Source organism: Aptenodytes forsteri, unplaced genomic scaffold (genome assembly GCF_000699145.1).
Source record: "Aptenodytes forsteri isolate BGI_AS27 unplaced genomic scaffold, ASM69914v1 Scaffold118, whole genome shotgun sequence".
Classification (NCBI taxonomy): Eukaryota; Metazoa; Chordata; class Aves; order Sphenisciformes; family Spheniscidae; genus Aptenodytes; species Aptenodytes forsteri.
In genome coordinates, this window is record NW_008795859.1 from 959,771 (window position 1) to 973,879 (window position 14,109).

Here is a 14,109-nt window from a genome sequence, read left to right on the forward strand (position 1 = left end):
TCAGACTAAAACCTTTTAAACATAAGGCATAAAGTTTAGGCCAGAACCCTATGCATCACAGAAGATGCAAGTCCTGGGACTAGCTCTCTACTACTATGCTTCTGAACCCTCTCCACTTTTCTTGCTTCCAGTGTAACCTACTCTGTATTCCTTGACATTATCATTTATATGTTTTCTTTTTACGACCTTTTTGCTGGTTTTTGCAATGCTTTCTTATATTCCTTATCATTGAGCTCTTGATTTCCTTCCCTCTTGTTTAAGGATAAGCAGTGGGCCCAGCAGAAGTCTTAGTTCAAGGGCAAGTTTTAGGAACATGTCAGAGCCTTTCATTGGAGGAAACGTGGCTGAAGCGAAGGACGTTAGGGTAGGAACCAAGTGGATTTCAGTATGATCTCCAGTGTAAAAGGGAGCGTACTGATTTTTTGACAGTAGGCTTAAATTCTTTTGACTTCCTGCTTTTGCTGGGTCATAAACTTGCTCACTAAAATGAACTTTATATCTTAATTAACATAACAATGTCTTTGCTAACCAAATATAAATTAAACATGAGGAAAACAATTGCTTGTATACAGTAGATTTTCTCCTTAATTTTGTTGGTTAGGTAAGTGAGACTATTTGATCAGATCTCTTAAAATGCAAGTGTCATATTTGTTTCTATTTACCAGTATTAAGATTGCATTGTTGGACTCAAGTAACTAGGTTTGCTTGGAACCTCATGACTTGGCTTGGTTTGTTACAGGGGAGAGGCTCCTTGTTGTAGAAATGCAGTGTGAAAGGTTACGAATGTTGTATCGTGACTGTGCTCGACCTCCCCCTCCTCCACTCCAAGCAGACAGAAGACAGGTGAGCACAGAAACAGTGCTGAGTCTTCTGCCCCTTGCAAATGAAGCCAGCCACTGAGTGCAGAGGGGTCTGCCTGTGGTGTTGGATTCTTATTTAAACATTTCGTCTAATGTGAATTTCTGTAATGGGATGTGATTTGTTGTGATTGCAGTTGTGGTAGTTGCATGTGTTGTATTAAATGTGCACTCGATGAAAGAATGTGTCATTGGATTTCAGTAGATGACTTCAACTGTAATTGGTAGAATAAAATGCTCTGCTCCTGTTTGTAGCCCAAAGAAATCACTTGGAGCCCATCAAGAGTGTTTCCCCCTGTGCGAGCATGCATGTTTTCATCGCATCTCACGGCTGTGACCTTTTTGGCTGATCCTAGTGCAGGTGGGGGACTTCCTCGGGGCACATTTATCTATGCCACTTCACCAGTTCCAGTACAGGTAAGAACTCACAACTGTACAACAGCTTGTGTCATTTAATATTCAATAATGCATGAAAAGAAAAACAGAGAAAACTTTCTATTTTACCTGTTTTGTAAATTTTTTTTAATTATTATTTTTTATTTCTAGGCACCATCATTCTACTGGGAAATTGAAATAGTTTCCTATGGAGATACAGATGATGACACTGGACCAATAGTTTCCTTTGGATTTGCTACAGAAGCCGAAAAACGGGATGGTGCTTGGACCAACCCAGTGGGCACCTGTCTTTTTCACAAGTACGTTGGAGATGTGCATCAAAAATCATGGTCTTGCTCAGTACGTTTGTAAGCTCCTTAGGGAGGAGTATTGTGAGCACGTTTGTAGTAGGCAACACGTACATTTTAATTGAAATGTTAAAATGATGAACTAGAATATCTCCTTATCAAAATAAGGAGAGTTGAGTTGCCTTTTGTCAGTATCACAGCTATTTAGACTTCAGCTGGTAGCGAGTTGTAATCCTTGTTTGTTTCAGTGCTCTTTTTAATTTTCTTCTTGTGTTACTTCTCAGCAACGGGCGAGCAGTGCATTACAACGGCTCCAGCTTGCTACAGTGGAAGAGTGTTAGACTGGATGTAACTCTGTCTCCTGGTATGTAAGAGTACAGCTAACTTGTTTATCTGGTAAATCAGAAAATCCTCTAAATGTAAAGGAAACAGTGGATGAGAAAACAGATTAAAACAATGTTCTTCTTTTCATGATTATATTTTTCTACAGGTGATGTAGCAGGAATTGGATGGGAAAGAACAGAAGGAACTCCACCCCCTCCAGGGCAGCCAGCTAAAGGCAGAGTTTATTTTACGTATTGTGGGCAGCGACTTGGGCCGTATCTAGAAGATGTCTCTGGTGGAATGTGGCCAGTTGTCCACATTCAGAAAAAGGCAAGTTTTTAACAGAAATATGTTGCTTGATATATATTCTTTCAGAAATATTAAAAACATTATATAGAAAGTATTGAGCCTGCTTACCTATCTATAAAGAAGTAGAGTGATAGTTTTTACCTTTATTGAGTTAGGTTGAGGTATTCCATTATCCTTCCCAGGTGCATATATGTTTTGTCATTATTTTGAACTTTTTCTGCCCATTAGGACACTAATGTGCAGCTGGCGTGATGAGATGGCATTATTCTGTGCTAGTAGCCCTTCTATTAGTATTCCTTCCCAGCAGTGACCTTGCTTCAAAGTATATTAGCTAAGTATGCTCTTTTTTGAAGCAAGAAAAAAGGCAAGTTCAAAGTTTGTGTTCAGGAGCTTAATACTTACCCTGCTGCATCCAGTTTTATAGCTAGCGATGCTGGGAAAACCGTATGGCATGGAGATGCGATCAGCTTATCCCTTTGGCTGAGTTTTTTTTAAAAAGAGCAAAGAAGGATCAAAACAATCCACAACTCATCTTAATGCTTTTATATGCATCTTCTTTCAGAACACAAAAGTCCGTGCTAACTTTGGATCTCGCCAATTTGCCTATGCTGAAGGACAGGCTCACAGGAATGCCGCTGATCTGTGTATTGACCTAGCTGAAGAAATAAGCGCCAACTTCGAAGCGTTGCCTTTTGCCATGGCTTCTGATAGTGATAACGATGCTGGCACCAGCATAGCTTCTGATCCTGGGACCCATGGACCTCCTTGTAGAATTGCTGCTGTTGCTACGGCTCAACAACGTAAAGTGATGATTAACATTTTTTTTTTTTTAAATCTCTTTCAGGAGAAATTACAATCAATTAAATAGGATTTAAGCACATCCTGGCTGCAGTCCTTAGGTACTGCCTATTTAGGTAAAGCAGTACAACAAGCATTGTCAAATACAGGCTTATTTGATTTTCGACAAGGCAATTAAAAAAAAAAAAAATCTTACTTTGGTCGTCTTTTATATGGATGCACAAATTATTCTCAATTAACGCAACTACAATGAGAAATTATCTTATTAGGGCTTTGAATACAATAACATGTTATAGTTGATTGAATCAGCCAATTGGTTATGCTATGTCAAAATGCATTACATTTCCACGGACTGATTGGAGACCATGGAATGCAATATATCTCAAAAACTTCATGGAATATTTTTGCATGCCTTCTAGTGCATTACGATCTCATTATTTCCATATGTGTTTTGCAGAATATGACAGTGACACATCTTGCCACTATAAAATGGAATTAAGCTATGAGAACTTTATCACATCGGGCCCCGACCCTCATCCCCCTCCTATTGCAGATGATGAAAGTGATGATGACGATGATGATGATATTCCCCGGGTGAGGAACGTGGCAAGCTCTGCCTGCTGTAACTTGTAGTCTAAATACAGATCTTGTAATTCAGATTTTTAAGTTTTGCCACATAAGAGTTTTCCCTGCTTCCTTAAGGAAAATATAGCTGTTAACTTTTCTGTCTTCTTGGTGTTCTAAATAACTTTTGTCTTTGTAGGAGGATCACTATGCCCTGTTGGTTAAAGCCTGGGAAACTAAAGTTTTCCCTACAATTAGAAGAAGATTCCGTAATGAGGCTGAGAGGAAGTCTGGGTTGGATCAGATTAAAGGAGCTTTACAGTTAGGTATGGCTATGTTTATTTCCATGCACGTTGTTTTACATGATGTGCAATAAGTGTGAAGATAACACCTGTGTTTCTTTTATGTTTTACTGTATTCAGGGCTGGAAAATTTAAATTAAAGAAAAAAAAATCACTTGCTGTTTTCATCAGTGCTTAGAATTTTGTTTGGGGTCATGATTTTTCTTTAACACTTTTATTTAAGTTGGACTATTTAAATAGGGAGAATGGCTTTAGAAATAGTGGCAGAATTTGTTGTGCTGTTGTGATGTGGATACAAAAATGCTTTGGAATGATAGTTTGGGAAGAAATTATCTACATGCATTTTCTGTCTGACTATACCAAGGCAAAACTTTTGAGGAACGCTTTAATAAGGGGGGGATTTGTAAATGAATACAGTTCTGGCAAGACGACCTGTTTGTGGGAAAGTCACAGTAAGAGTAAAGTAAGAATTCTGAGCCTTAATGAGAAGCATACAAGTGTGTCTCAGAAAGCTCCACTCCCTCTCTATCAGCCTGACTGAAAGAATATTTAAGTAATTAGATAGCTCATCTGCTTATGACGTTAATGAGAATAAGAATTTATTTCAAGCGGCTGGGGAAAATAACTAGCACTCCCTTCTGTCTACCAGGAATGGTTGATATAGCACGACAAACTGTAGAATTCCTCTACGAGGAAAATGGTGGCATCCCAAGAGACCTCTACCTTCCTACTATCGAGGATATCAAAGATGAAGCAAACAAATTTACAATTGATAAAGTACGAAAAGGTGAGGTCAGCAAAAAGTATCTTGAGGGGGAAATAAAAGCTATGGGGCTCTGGTACTTGGGATCTACTGGATAAATTGTCAATCTGAGGAAAATGCTGTACCTTAAAAATTGTGTTGTCCCTTTCTGACCAGGTCTCACAGTGGTGACTCGCTCTCCTGACAGTAACAACGTTACCAGTAGTGCTGTTGGAACAGCTTTACCCAAGTTTGCTATTCGTGGGATGCTGAAGACATTCGGTCTCCATGGTGTTGTTCTGGATGTTGATTCAGTGAGTAAAGATACATTGGGAGGGCTTTTAATGTATCAGCATCACACATCTGTGAGCAAGTATGATTAAGTGTACTAAACTGCTTAGAATGGTGATTTGGTGCTCTTACTGAAGGAAAAAAATATTATTGTTACTGTGTTTATTGACAGCATTGGTTTTGATGTTCCAGGTAAATGAACTGGTACAAGTAGAGACATATCTCAGAAGTGAAGGAGTTCTGGTAAGATACTGGTATCCTATTGACATGTTAGAAAGGCCACCTGCTGGTTATAGGAGGACTGCAACAAATGGATTGGTTACCCTGGATAATACCAATATCCAAATTCACAGGTAAAAAAAAGTGTAGTTAGAAGGCATTTGTAATATCTGACTTGATCTATAGCATTTCCTACAGTACAATTATCTGCTGCAACCTTATTTTGAGCAGTAGTAAACTTCTGAATCGTATTGTAGTTGTTGGATTAAAGCTGACAAAGGTCCGTGTTTTAATGGGTAGTGGGGTTTTGATTTTTTTTTTTTCGTAATAAAGGAAATTGGTTATAATTGTCTTGTTGGAAGGATTTTACTTAGTCATGTGAAAGTGTTTTTATACATGCTGATCTAACAGGTACCTTCCTTGAAGCTTCGGTTTCTTGTACCATCAGTCAGTTGCTATCTAAAAAGCTTAAGAACTGTTGACTGACTTTGTGGAGAGTTGGCTTCTAATTCAGGTGCCTTAATCTGGTACCAGAATTAGATGGGCTGAGTGCTATCTTAAGTGAATAAGAAAGATTTGGGTCTACTTGAACCTTTTAAATAATTAGGTATATATGTTTGGATTCAGGGGCAGGTTGCTGGATATGGCTTATTTTAAGTGTGGTGAAGCAATTTTATGTTTTGATGTTGTGTTTTCTAGAGAGCTTTTGCGAAGTGAAGCTTCTCTGGCCAAGCTATACTGCCGCATGGCTCTCCTCAATATTTTTGCCCCCAAATCTCCACATATGTTTACTCGGCTGTTTCATATTCCTGCTATCCGTGATATCACTCTGGAGCACCTGCAATTGCTATCCAACCAACTTCTTGCACCACCTCTTCCTGGTAAACACTAATTTTTATAACAGCTCTTTTTTGGTGCAATAGTTTTCTGGGGACAAAAGAAAAAAATCTAACTAATTTGGCACTTACTGATTAATCAGTTAATAATGATGGTATTTGAAAAAATGTCTCCATGGACTCCTGACCTTAGTGTTAGGGTACTAAACTGAAATTCTTGCTAATGATCTAACTAAAAGTGTTCAAGAGAGTTCAGAGTCCCTCCTAAGATTCCATTCGGTGTGCTTCTGTCCCTTTGTCATTGGTGGTCTTCTGTTTATTGGGGGGCGGGGGGAGTATCCATTCAGGATACTTGTAAGGAATTGAGAATGTTTTATACTTCGAATCCAGGGTAGTAAAACTAAATGCCAGTTGGGTCTCACAGTTTTCAAAATTCAACTCTTCTTCATTTCACAAAGTGGTTTGTCCTTTTCCTACTGGAATCACAGATCTGGTTAGAGAATGTATGTGCTGAATCATGGAAAAGAATCTTTGGCTAATTCAAGTGAGTGTTAACAAAGACAATTATCGTGACAAAGCTATTCTGCATGCAAAGGAATGTGTGTAACGTGGCTGGAGCATAAGGAGAAAGGAAGTGCTAAATATAGGCTATTAATAATTGAAAGTAATTATTTACCATTGGAAAGAGTCCTGTTCCATTCTCCAGTTACTTTGAAACTTGGCTACCTCTAACAGATGCTGCATTGTAAAAGATCCTCTTGCAGAGTACAGCACTACTTTGCATGGCTTTGAGAATAATTTTACAAGCTTTTATTTAGTTTTTCCCTCTTTAAAATATGTCTTAATTCAAGTCCTGCTAATACATACAGTTTCCAAACTGGCATTTTGGTGAATTGCCTACTCCTTTGTGTACTGCACTTTGTTTTTCATTGACTTCTCCCATTAGCTCCAGAATGACAGCCATGAGATGTTGGGGCTTGCGACCCACTCGGGGCCACCCAAAAGCTATCTTGTTCATATATGGGGAAAGCTTGAGAACAGATAAAGCTGCTTTCACCTCATCTAGAGTGAGTGGGGAAGAGAGCACTTCTGGTCACTTGTTCTCATTGTACTTATGCAGTAAATTGAAATATGGCTGCCTTCATACATGGGACAAAATGAGGCAGCTGTGAACCCACAGCTCAGCGTATGCCTGGCAGACCTCCCTAAGGGTTGGCTTAAGGCAGGTGAAGAACACAGCTGGCATTTAGAGGTCTGTCCCATCTGCAACCAACTATGTCAGGGGTGCAAGTCTAGTCTTGGATGGATCCTTTCTACTGCTGATCTTTGGGAGGAGTTTTGCACTTGCACAGGAGTGAAAATAGAGGCTTGTAATCTTCCGAGTGTTTTAAAACTTCTTTCCACTGTCTGTTTCACAGGCTACATAAACATGTTGAAGTGATCTCCAAATTTGTCATATCTTACTTGTTATTACAGATGGAACAATCAGTTCAAGTTCTATTCTTTTGGCCCAGTCCCTGCAACACTGCATCCACTCCCAGAACTGTGCTGCCACAGACCTCTTCTACCAGGGCAATTCGCAAGCCATCAGAGAGTGGCTTACTGTTGCCATTACTCGGACTCTGCATCAAGGAGAGGAGAGTCTATTAGACCTCACTAAACAGATCTGCTCCTTTTTGCAGGTAAAATATTTAGGAATGTTTTATGAGCAGTGTTGTTTTCCTTTCTAAGGAGCCCTTGCTTTATGTGTGATTCTAACTTCCATAATACTGTCCCTCACACTGAATTGTTGTTCTGGATGGATGGTATTTCTATTCTGATCATAGTGGGCACGCTGAAAACGCAAGCAATAGCAATACTCCGGATCACATTAAAATGAAGTGGCCTCACACTATGTCATTATTTACAATGTTATATTTTATTTGAAAAAAGAAGAGGGAGGTGGTTTGCTGCTGCTGCTGCTTGGGGGCTTTCATTATGAAATGTTATGTTACAGACGGCACCAGAACAGTTTCCTGCTGAAGAATTCCCAATTTCAGAATCCAAAGTCAATATGGATGTTAATTTTCCTGGGGCTGCATTTGTAATTGTGTCCTGTAAGGAAAGTCAGTCTGGATTCCGCAAAGAGTAAGTAATTGAGGGACCAAGGGCAAAGATTGCCTCTGAGCCTCTCTGAACCCCGAGTATGTAGTTGCTCATATTTTTAGATTTTTCTCTTCTCAGAGATTCATTTTGTGGGTGGTAGGATAAATACTGCAGTGCTTCATCTTTCTGTGATTGGGTGGGATTTTTAGTAGCTAGTTACAGTCTAACCGAACTGTTCTTGCTCTTTTATTAGTTCATCCTTGTATAAAGCTCCTTGGGCTCGAGTGCTTGTCTACGGGCTCGGGCATAAAGTTAAAAGGAATGGTCAGTTAAACCTAATTGAAGCAGTGTGCTATCCTCGAGATGCCTCTCCAACCAACACAGGCCTAACACCTCCCCCAACAACCAATCAGTACCCTTCAGTGATCACCCCTACGGACAAGGTCCACATCAAACTAGGTAAAAATAAAACATATATTAAAAAAACAATTAAAAAAACTTTTTAACTGTGTTTTCAGAAGTGAGATAAGCATCATCATTGCCTCTGTAAGACCTTCCTATATTGTCACCAGTCCTGCCATTGGTTATGACAGTATTTTTGTACAAGGTATTAAGAAATGTGTCCTAGCAGAAATATGCAATCATTCTTAAGCAAGATAGAATGGTTTTATAAATGTTGGAAGCTATCCTGTGATTTTGTTAGTTCCGTTAGTTAACGCAATCATTCGTAAGCAAGGAAGAATGGTTTTATAAATGTTGGAAGCTATCTGACTCTGATTTTGTTAGTTCCGTTAAATCTGTCAAGATCTGCTTTCTTTTTCCGATTTTTGTGTTCCAGGAGTTCACAAAGCAGTGTGTTTGAATATTTCTGCAGTGTTCAAGTTGGTGCTATTGCTGTTTGAGATGCTGTGTTTCAGATTGAGATTCTTTTTTTTTTTTGCTTTTGTAGGTGACTGTAGGGCCCTTTAATATGCAGAGTAATATATATGCAGTATAGTAATACATAGTCACCCCAGCTTCTCAAGCAAGAGCAATCATTAATGTTCTTTTTACTCTTCCAGCCTAAGGGGGAGAGAGTGATTTATGTAGAGCAGTGAAGGTGACTGAGTGCAGTAAGCTCTTAAAAACTTTCCATTGGAGGTCCTTAAGTTCTTTTGCAGAACTACAGCATCTCTGATGTTTTTCTCAATACTGATCAGACACATCATACTACAAATAAATGGTTTTGTGAAAGTCCTGTATGTATTTAGATACGTACAGGCTAAAAATAGTTCTATTTCATGTGCCATGTAAAGAAAATGTTATCTGTACATTTATAATTATAGATTATATCAACTTATTACAGATAAACATTCCTTATTTGTTTATTACAAGGTACTTAATAGAGAAAATTCTTGCTTAGCATAAATTTAGCCTCAAAAAAATCCTAAAAGGTATGTTACTACTTTTACTTTACAAATGCCTAGTCATGATAAGTATTTTCTTTGACCGTTTTGCTTAGGAGTATCTCCTCCTCCTGGAGCTGTGTTGGTCTTGCATTCTCTTCCCCTTGAATTCCCCCTGGCAATGGCATTCACAGAACAGCTATTAACTTGGAAATTGGAAGATGGGGATGGAAAATCAGAAGACGAACTGGATACTATTCCTGCTTCAGTTCTCTTGCAAGTAGTGGAATTTTTAGGTGAGAATGCAGTATTTACTTAGCAACGAGTGCCAATAATGTGCTGGCTCAGATGGAGAGTTTAGGAAAAAAAGAAAAATTACAGTCACAAAGTATTTCTGAGCTCTTCCATTATATTGAAATTTTCTTCAAACTCCAGAAATTTTCTGTTGATACGCACTTCTTGGAGTAGCCTTCCTGTCTGTCTTACTGTTGACATACAGCCATTGAAACGACCTTTTCTTGTGCTTTTTTTAATGTTACTGTTGCAACTCATGTTATAAAGCTACTAACAGTGAAATACTGCTGACTCCCGTGTCTTGCCTTCCACACACAGGGAACTTTCTCTGGACAACTGACATGGCAGCGTGTGTGAAGGAATTAATATTTCATCTCTTGGCTGAGTTGCTTCGCAAAATTCACAATCTGGAGCAGAAAAAAAATCCAGCAGGATTGTCGTCTTCTATTGCCCTTCAGCTAAATCCCTGCCTAGCTATGCTTATGGCCCTGCAGTCAGAACTTCACAAGTTGTATGATGAAGAAACACAAAACTGGGTGTCTGGAAATGCGTGCGGTGGTTCTGGCGTTGGAGTGGCTGACCAAGGAAGATTTTCAACATACTTTCATGCTCTGATGGAAGTCTGCCTTGCTGTAGCAGAAGTAACCTTACCTATCAATATGAGTGTAACAGCTAACGTGATGTCTTCAACAAGTGCCCCGAATCTTAGTGACTCTTCCTCCTCATCTTCATCTTCTCCAGGACAGACACCACAGAGTCCAAGCTTGCTGTCAAAGAGGAAAAAAGTCAAAATGAAGCGGGAAAAGACATCATCTTCAGGCAAAAGGTCTTCATCCAGAGCAGCTGAAACAGATGCTGCAATTCTCAGTATAGGAGGAAGCAAGCCTGAGGATATGTTATGGTTTCATAGAGCACTGACTCTGCTTATAATTCTCAGACACCTAACTAAAAAGGATCCACAAGGATTGGGTGTGACAAATGATGCTGTAGCAGATGCGTGTCAAGCATTAGTAGGTCCCACAGCTCATAGCCGCTTGCTTGTCATTTCTGGAATACCAACTCACTTGGAGGAGAGTACTGTCAGAAGTGCAATCAGAAAGGCATGTAATGCACATGGTGGAGTCTTCAAAGATGAGATCTACATCCCTTTGCAGGAAGAGGATCCCAAAAAAATCAAGGACAAAGCAGAAGGAGGAGAATGCAGAACTGAACTGGAAAAACCAACTGTTTCAAGTAGTGCAGACAGTTTGGATATCAGCAGCTCTAGCAGTGTCACACCTGCCATGAGCGTTAGCGCTTCAGCATCTACGAGCCAGGCTTCCCTCTGCAGCTCGCAGGGTATATCTCGGACCGTTAGTGATATCTCAGTTGACCAGTTTCAAGCTGGACTGGAACTGGCCATCCCACCAGGATTGCTAGAACCACATGTTGTTTCCAGCCAGGAGAGTTTGGATCTTTCACACTGCAGTACTGGAAGCCTTGGCAGCCTCGGCAGCCTCGGGGAACCACTTGACAATGTAGAAACAGCGTCTGTGTCTGATGTTGGATCAATGTACACAGTCACATCTCTGGACAACCAGCCGCTTCTGTCACGGCCAATCAAAGGTTTTGCTGTAGTGGAGGTAATAGCCTTCAATCAGGAGAGGGTGACTTTTGGGTCAGTTTTTTCTGAAAGAACAAGATCTGATTCTAGTAACTTTTTTTTAACCTCTGGCTTTGAGAAATACTGTACTACTTGTGGTTTGTGTGTAACACCATGATCTGACTGTTAAGGAAATAGTGTGCTGTATATTTTCTTCTGTAAAGATTCTTCTGCTTGACTGAGGCCACAACTTGAATGATGGAGAGTGAAAGGTACTGTTAGCAAAGTGCAGTTCAGCATAGGTCTTAGGTGCAGAATAAATGTATGTCAGTGTGCACACGAGACTAAAGAGTCTAGGAGTTCTTAGCTTGGACAGGATGGCTGAGGAACACAGAACTTTATTCTCCATTGGCTTTCTCTCTATCATTCACAGTCTTATAAGCATTCACTGTCTCTCAAAGGACAGAGCGGACCTAGTAGTGGAGTTATCAAGTAGCAATTTTAAAACAGAAGGAAGTACTCTTGCATGTTCCAAGTTGTAGAGCTCATTGCCGCAAGGCGTTGCAGAACCCAAGAGTATAAATGAATTCATAAGGGATTAAGTTCATGGAGGATGTGCAAATTGGTAGCTATTAAGCACAGTAGTCAATGCAGCCTTCAACTGAGGAAATCTTTAAACCACTGATTTCTGGAGGCTGAGAGAGAATATGTAACGGAAAGATCTATTCATTTCCTCTTTCATGGAACTTTCTTCAAAGATTTGCTACTGGCCACTACTGGAGATTAATTTAGAGATAGGTGGCCCTTTGGTTTGACCCACAAGGCAATTATTTAATGTTTAATGACTACTTTTTCACATATTTTAAGCCATCTACAGATTTCTCTACAAAGTTACTTTAGCAGAGATGATAAATTTTGTTGATGTCTGGTTCCAAATTAATTTTTAAAAGCATTGTAGGTCGTTGAAATTGATGCCAGATCACTCCAGGTTTTCAGCCATGCACAAGAACCCTTCTTCTCTGTTGTTACACTAACTTCATGCTTCAGATTTATCAGAAGCTTGCAAAAGCACAGCCATTTCTGTTATCTTGTGAATTGAGAGAGACATTTTTCCATAGTCTGGGACTGTATCAGTTTCCCTTTTAGAAGAAAATCAGTTTATTCAGACAGAAAATCTTCAGCTGCTATTCTTAAGCTATTAATTGACATGAAGACACCAGAGTTGAAATAAACCATAAAGTGTGTACAGAAAGCTGTCGGCGTATTCACATTGAAACCTATTCCAAGTCTGTAGCTGCTCTGATAATGATGCATGGTGGTTATTCTCAGAATCAAAGGAAGTTATTGTTCCTGTTCCTAATTTGTGTAGCTGAGACTTCAAGGCCTGTGCTAGTTTAGATATTTCTTTCTAATCAGAGAATTGAAGCAAGGACAGCAGAGTTGCAAATAATGACAGGTTACCTATCTGAAACTTTCAGCTTCTTATCTGATATTTCTAAGGGCTGTCTCCAGACTAAGAAATGGAATGGCTGTTTCAGAGCTGTGCCTGATTAACTCACAGCATGGTGATTTCAGTGGCCAGATGTTCTTAGAAAGGATGTTTTCTAGGCTGAACCTGAATTCTGGTATCAAATTATTGATGTAGAAGAATGTTAGAAGAGATGCAGTAGTGATTGTCTGCGTGGGGAGGGGAGAAAGCTTAAGACCCAAATTCATGTAAATGGAAGTTAATTTGTTTTGTCAGAATTCCTGTTAACTAATTTTATTATTTGTACAGATAAGGTCAAGAGCTAAAATAGAGAAAATACGAGCCAGTCTATTTAATAGTAGTGATCTCATTGGTTTGTCAAGTCTGGATGGTGAAGATGAACTGATGGAAATGTCAACTGAAGAGATTTTAACTGTTTCTACTGTAAATCAGAGTTTATTTGACACACAAGGGAGCCCAGCACTAGAAGATTATTTCAATGATAAGTCAATAAAAGGTATGTGGTTTTCATATTGGCAAATACCTCACTTCTGCATTTTTTTGGGACATACAGATTCTCCTTGCTGGTGTAAATTCAGTATGACTCACTAATTGATGGGTCACAACGAGGGGGAGCCAGGGAGTAATTTCAAAGCAAGTTTCCTTCCTCTCATCAATTGGCAAGCAGCTATTTGCAATCTGAACGTTGCTCAATTGTCCTCATAGCTACTCAAACAGTGAGAAAAAAAAAAAAAAAAAAAAAAAAAAAACCAACAAAAAAACCCACAAAAAACTCCCCTCCAACCCAAAAAACTACTGAGTTGTTTAGTGACTTTTTTGAGAAAATAGCCACTGTGATAAATTACCAGTGTTAGACCCCAGTGTTAGACCCAGCATAATTTTAAACTGTTCAAGTAGAACAGCTAGTAATTTATATTCTCAAACAACGTGAAAGCTATATAGACCCTAATATACCTGGAATGGGCCGGAATCCTGAATCAAGGAAAAGGGGAGGATAATACTTGGAGGAAGTTCAGTTGACTACTAGTTCAATTGATAGTGTCAGTGTGTATATACACAACATAAAGTAGATTATTTATGATGTCAGTATAAAAATTTCCATTACCACTACAGTTACTCAAATAATAATTACAGTATGTGGCCAAAACAGGAGAAGGCATTCAATTCTCTGTCATAAATGGGGGTATTAGAGTGCAGAAAGGTCAGGTCTGCTAGTCGAATTTTTCTAAGTGATTTTCTCTCTCGGAACAAGTAGCATGTGATGCTACATTTTAGCTGAATGCAAAATGTTTTTTCGTGTTTCAAATTCTAAACAGTTGTCATGGTATTTTGTACCATGTTGCATGCTT

General features: G+C 39.2%; 1 protein-coding gene across 1 annotated transcript in view; it reads left to right on the plus strand.

The window, feature by feature from the left end:
- HECTD4 (HECT domain E3 ubiquitin protein ligase 4) overlaps window positions 1-14,109 on the plus strand; it is a 65,744-nt gene that overhangs the window by 38,009 nt on the left and 13,626 nt on the right. Inside the window, exons 44-61 of the mRNA XM_019473308.1 lie at window positions 740-843; window positions 1,113-1,274; window positions 1,404-1,552; window positions 1,825-1,904; window positions 2,031-2,194; window positions 2,736-2,973; window positions 3,429-3,565; window positions 3,735-3,861; window positions 4,487-4,624; window positions 4,757-4,893; window positions 5,063-5,223; window positions 5,789-5,970; window positions 7,402-7,607; window positions 7,922-8,052; window positions 8,264-8,469; window positions 9,512-9,691; window positions 10,008-11,311; window positions 13,049-13,256. Of these exons, the coding sequence (XP_019328853.1) occupies window positions 740-843; window positions 1,113-1,274; window positions 1,404-1,552; window positions 1,825-1,904; window positions 2,031-2,194; window positions 2,736-2,973; window positions 3,429-3,565; window positions 3,735-3,861; window positions 4,487-4,624; window positions 4,757-4,893; window positions 5,063-5,223; window positions 5,789-5,970; window positions 7,402-7,607; window positions 7,922-8,052; window positions 8,264-8,469; window positions 9,512-9,691; window positions 10,008-11,311; window positions 13,049-13,256 (4,014 nt within the window). The remainder of the gene's footprint in view (window positions 1-739; window positions 844-1,112; window positions 1,275-1,403; window positions 1,553-1,824; window positions 1,905-2,030; window positions 2,195-2,735; window positions 2,974-3,428; window positions 3,566-3,734; window positions 3,862-4,486; window positions 4,625-4,756; window positions 4,894-5,062; window positions 5,224-5,788; window positions 5,971-7,401; window positions 7,608-7,921; window positions 8,053-8,263; window positions 8,470-9,511; window positions 9,692-10,007; window positions 11,312-13,048; window positions 13,257-14,109) is intronic.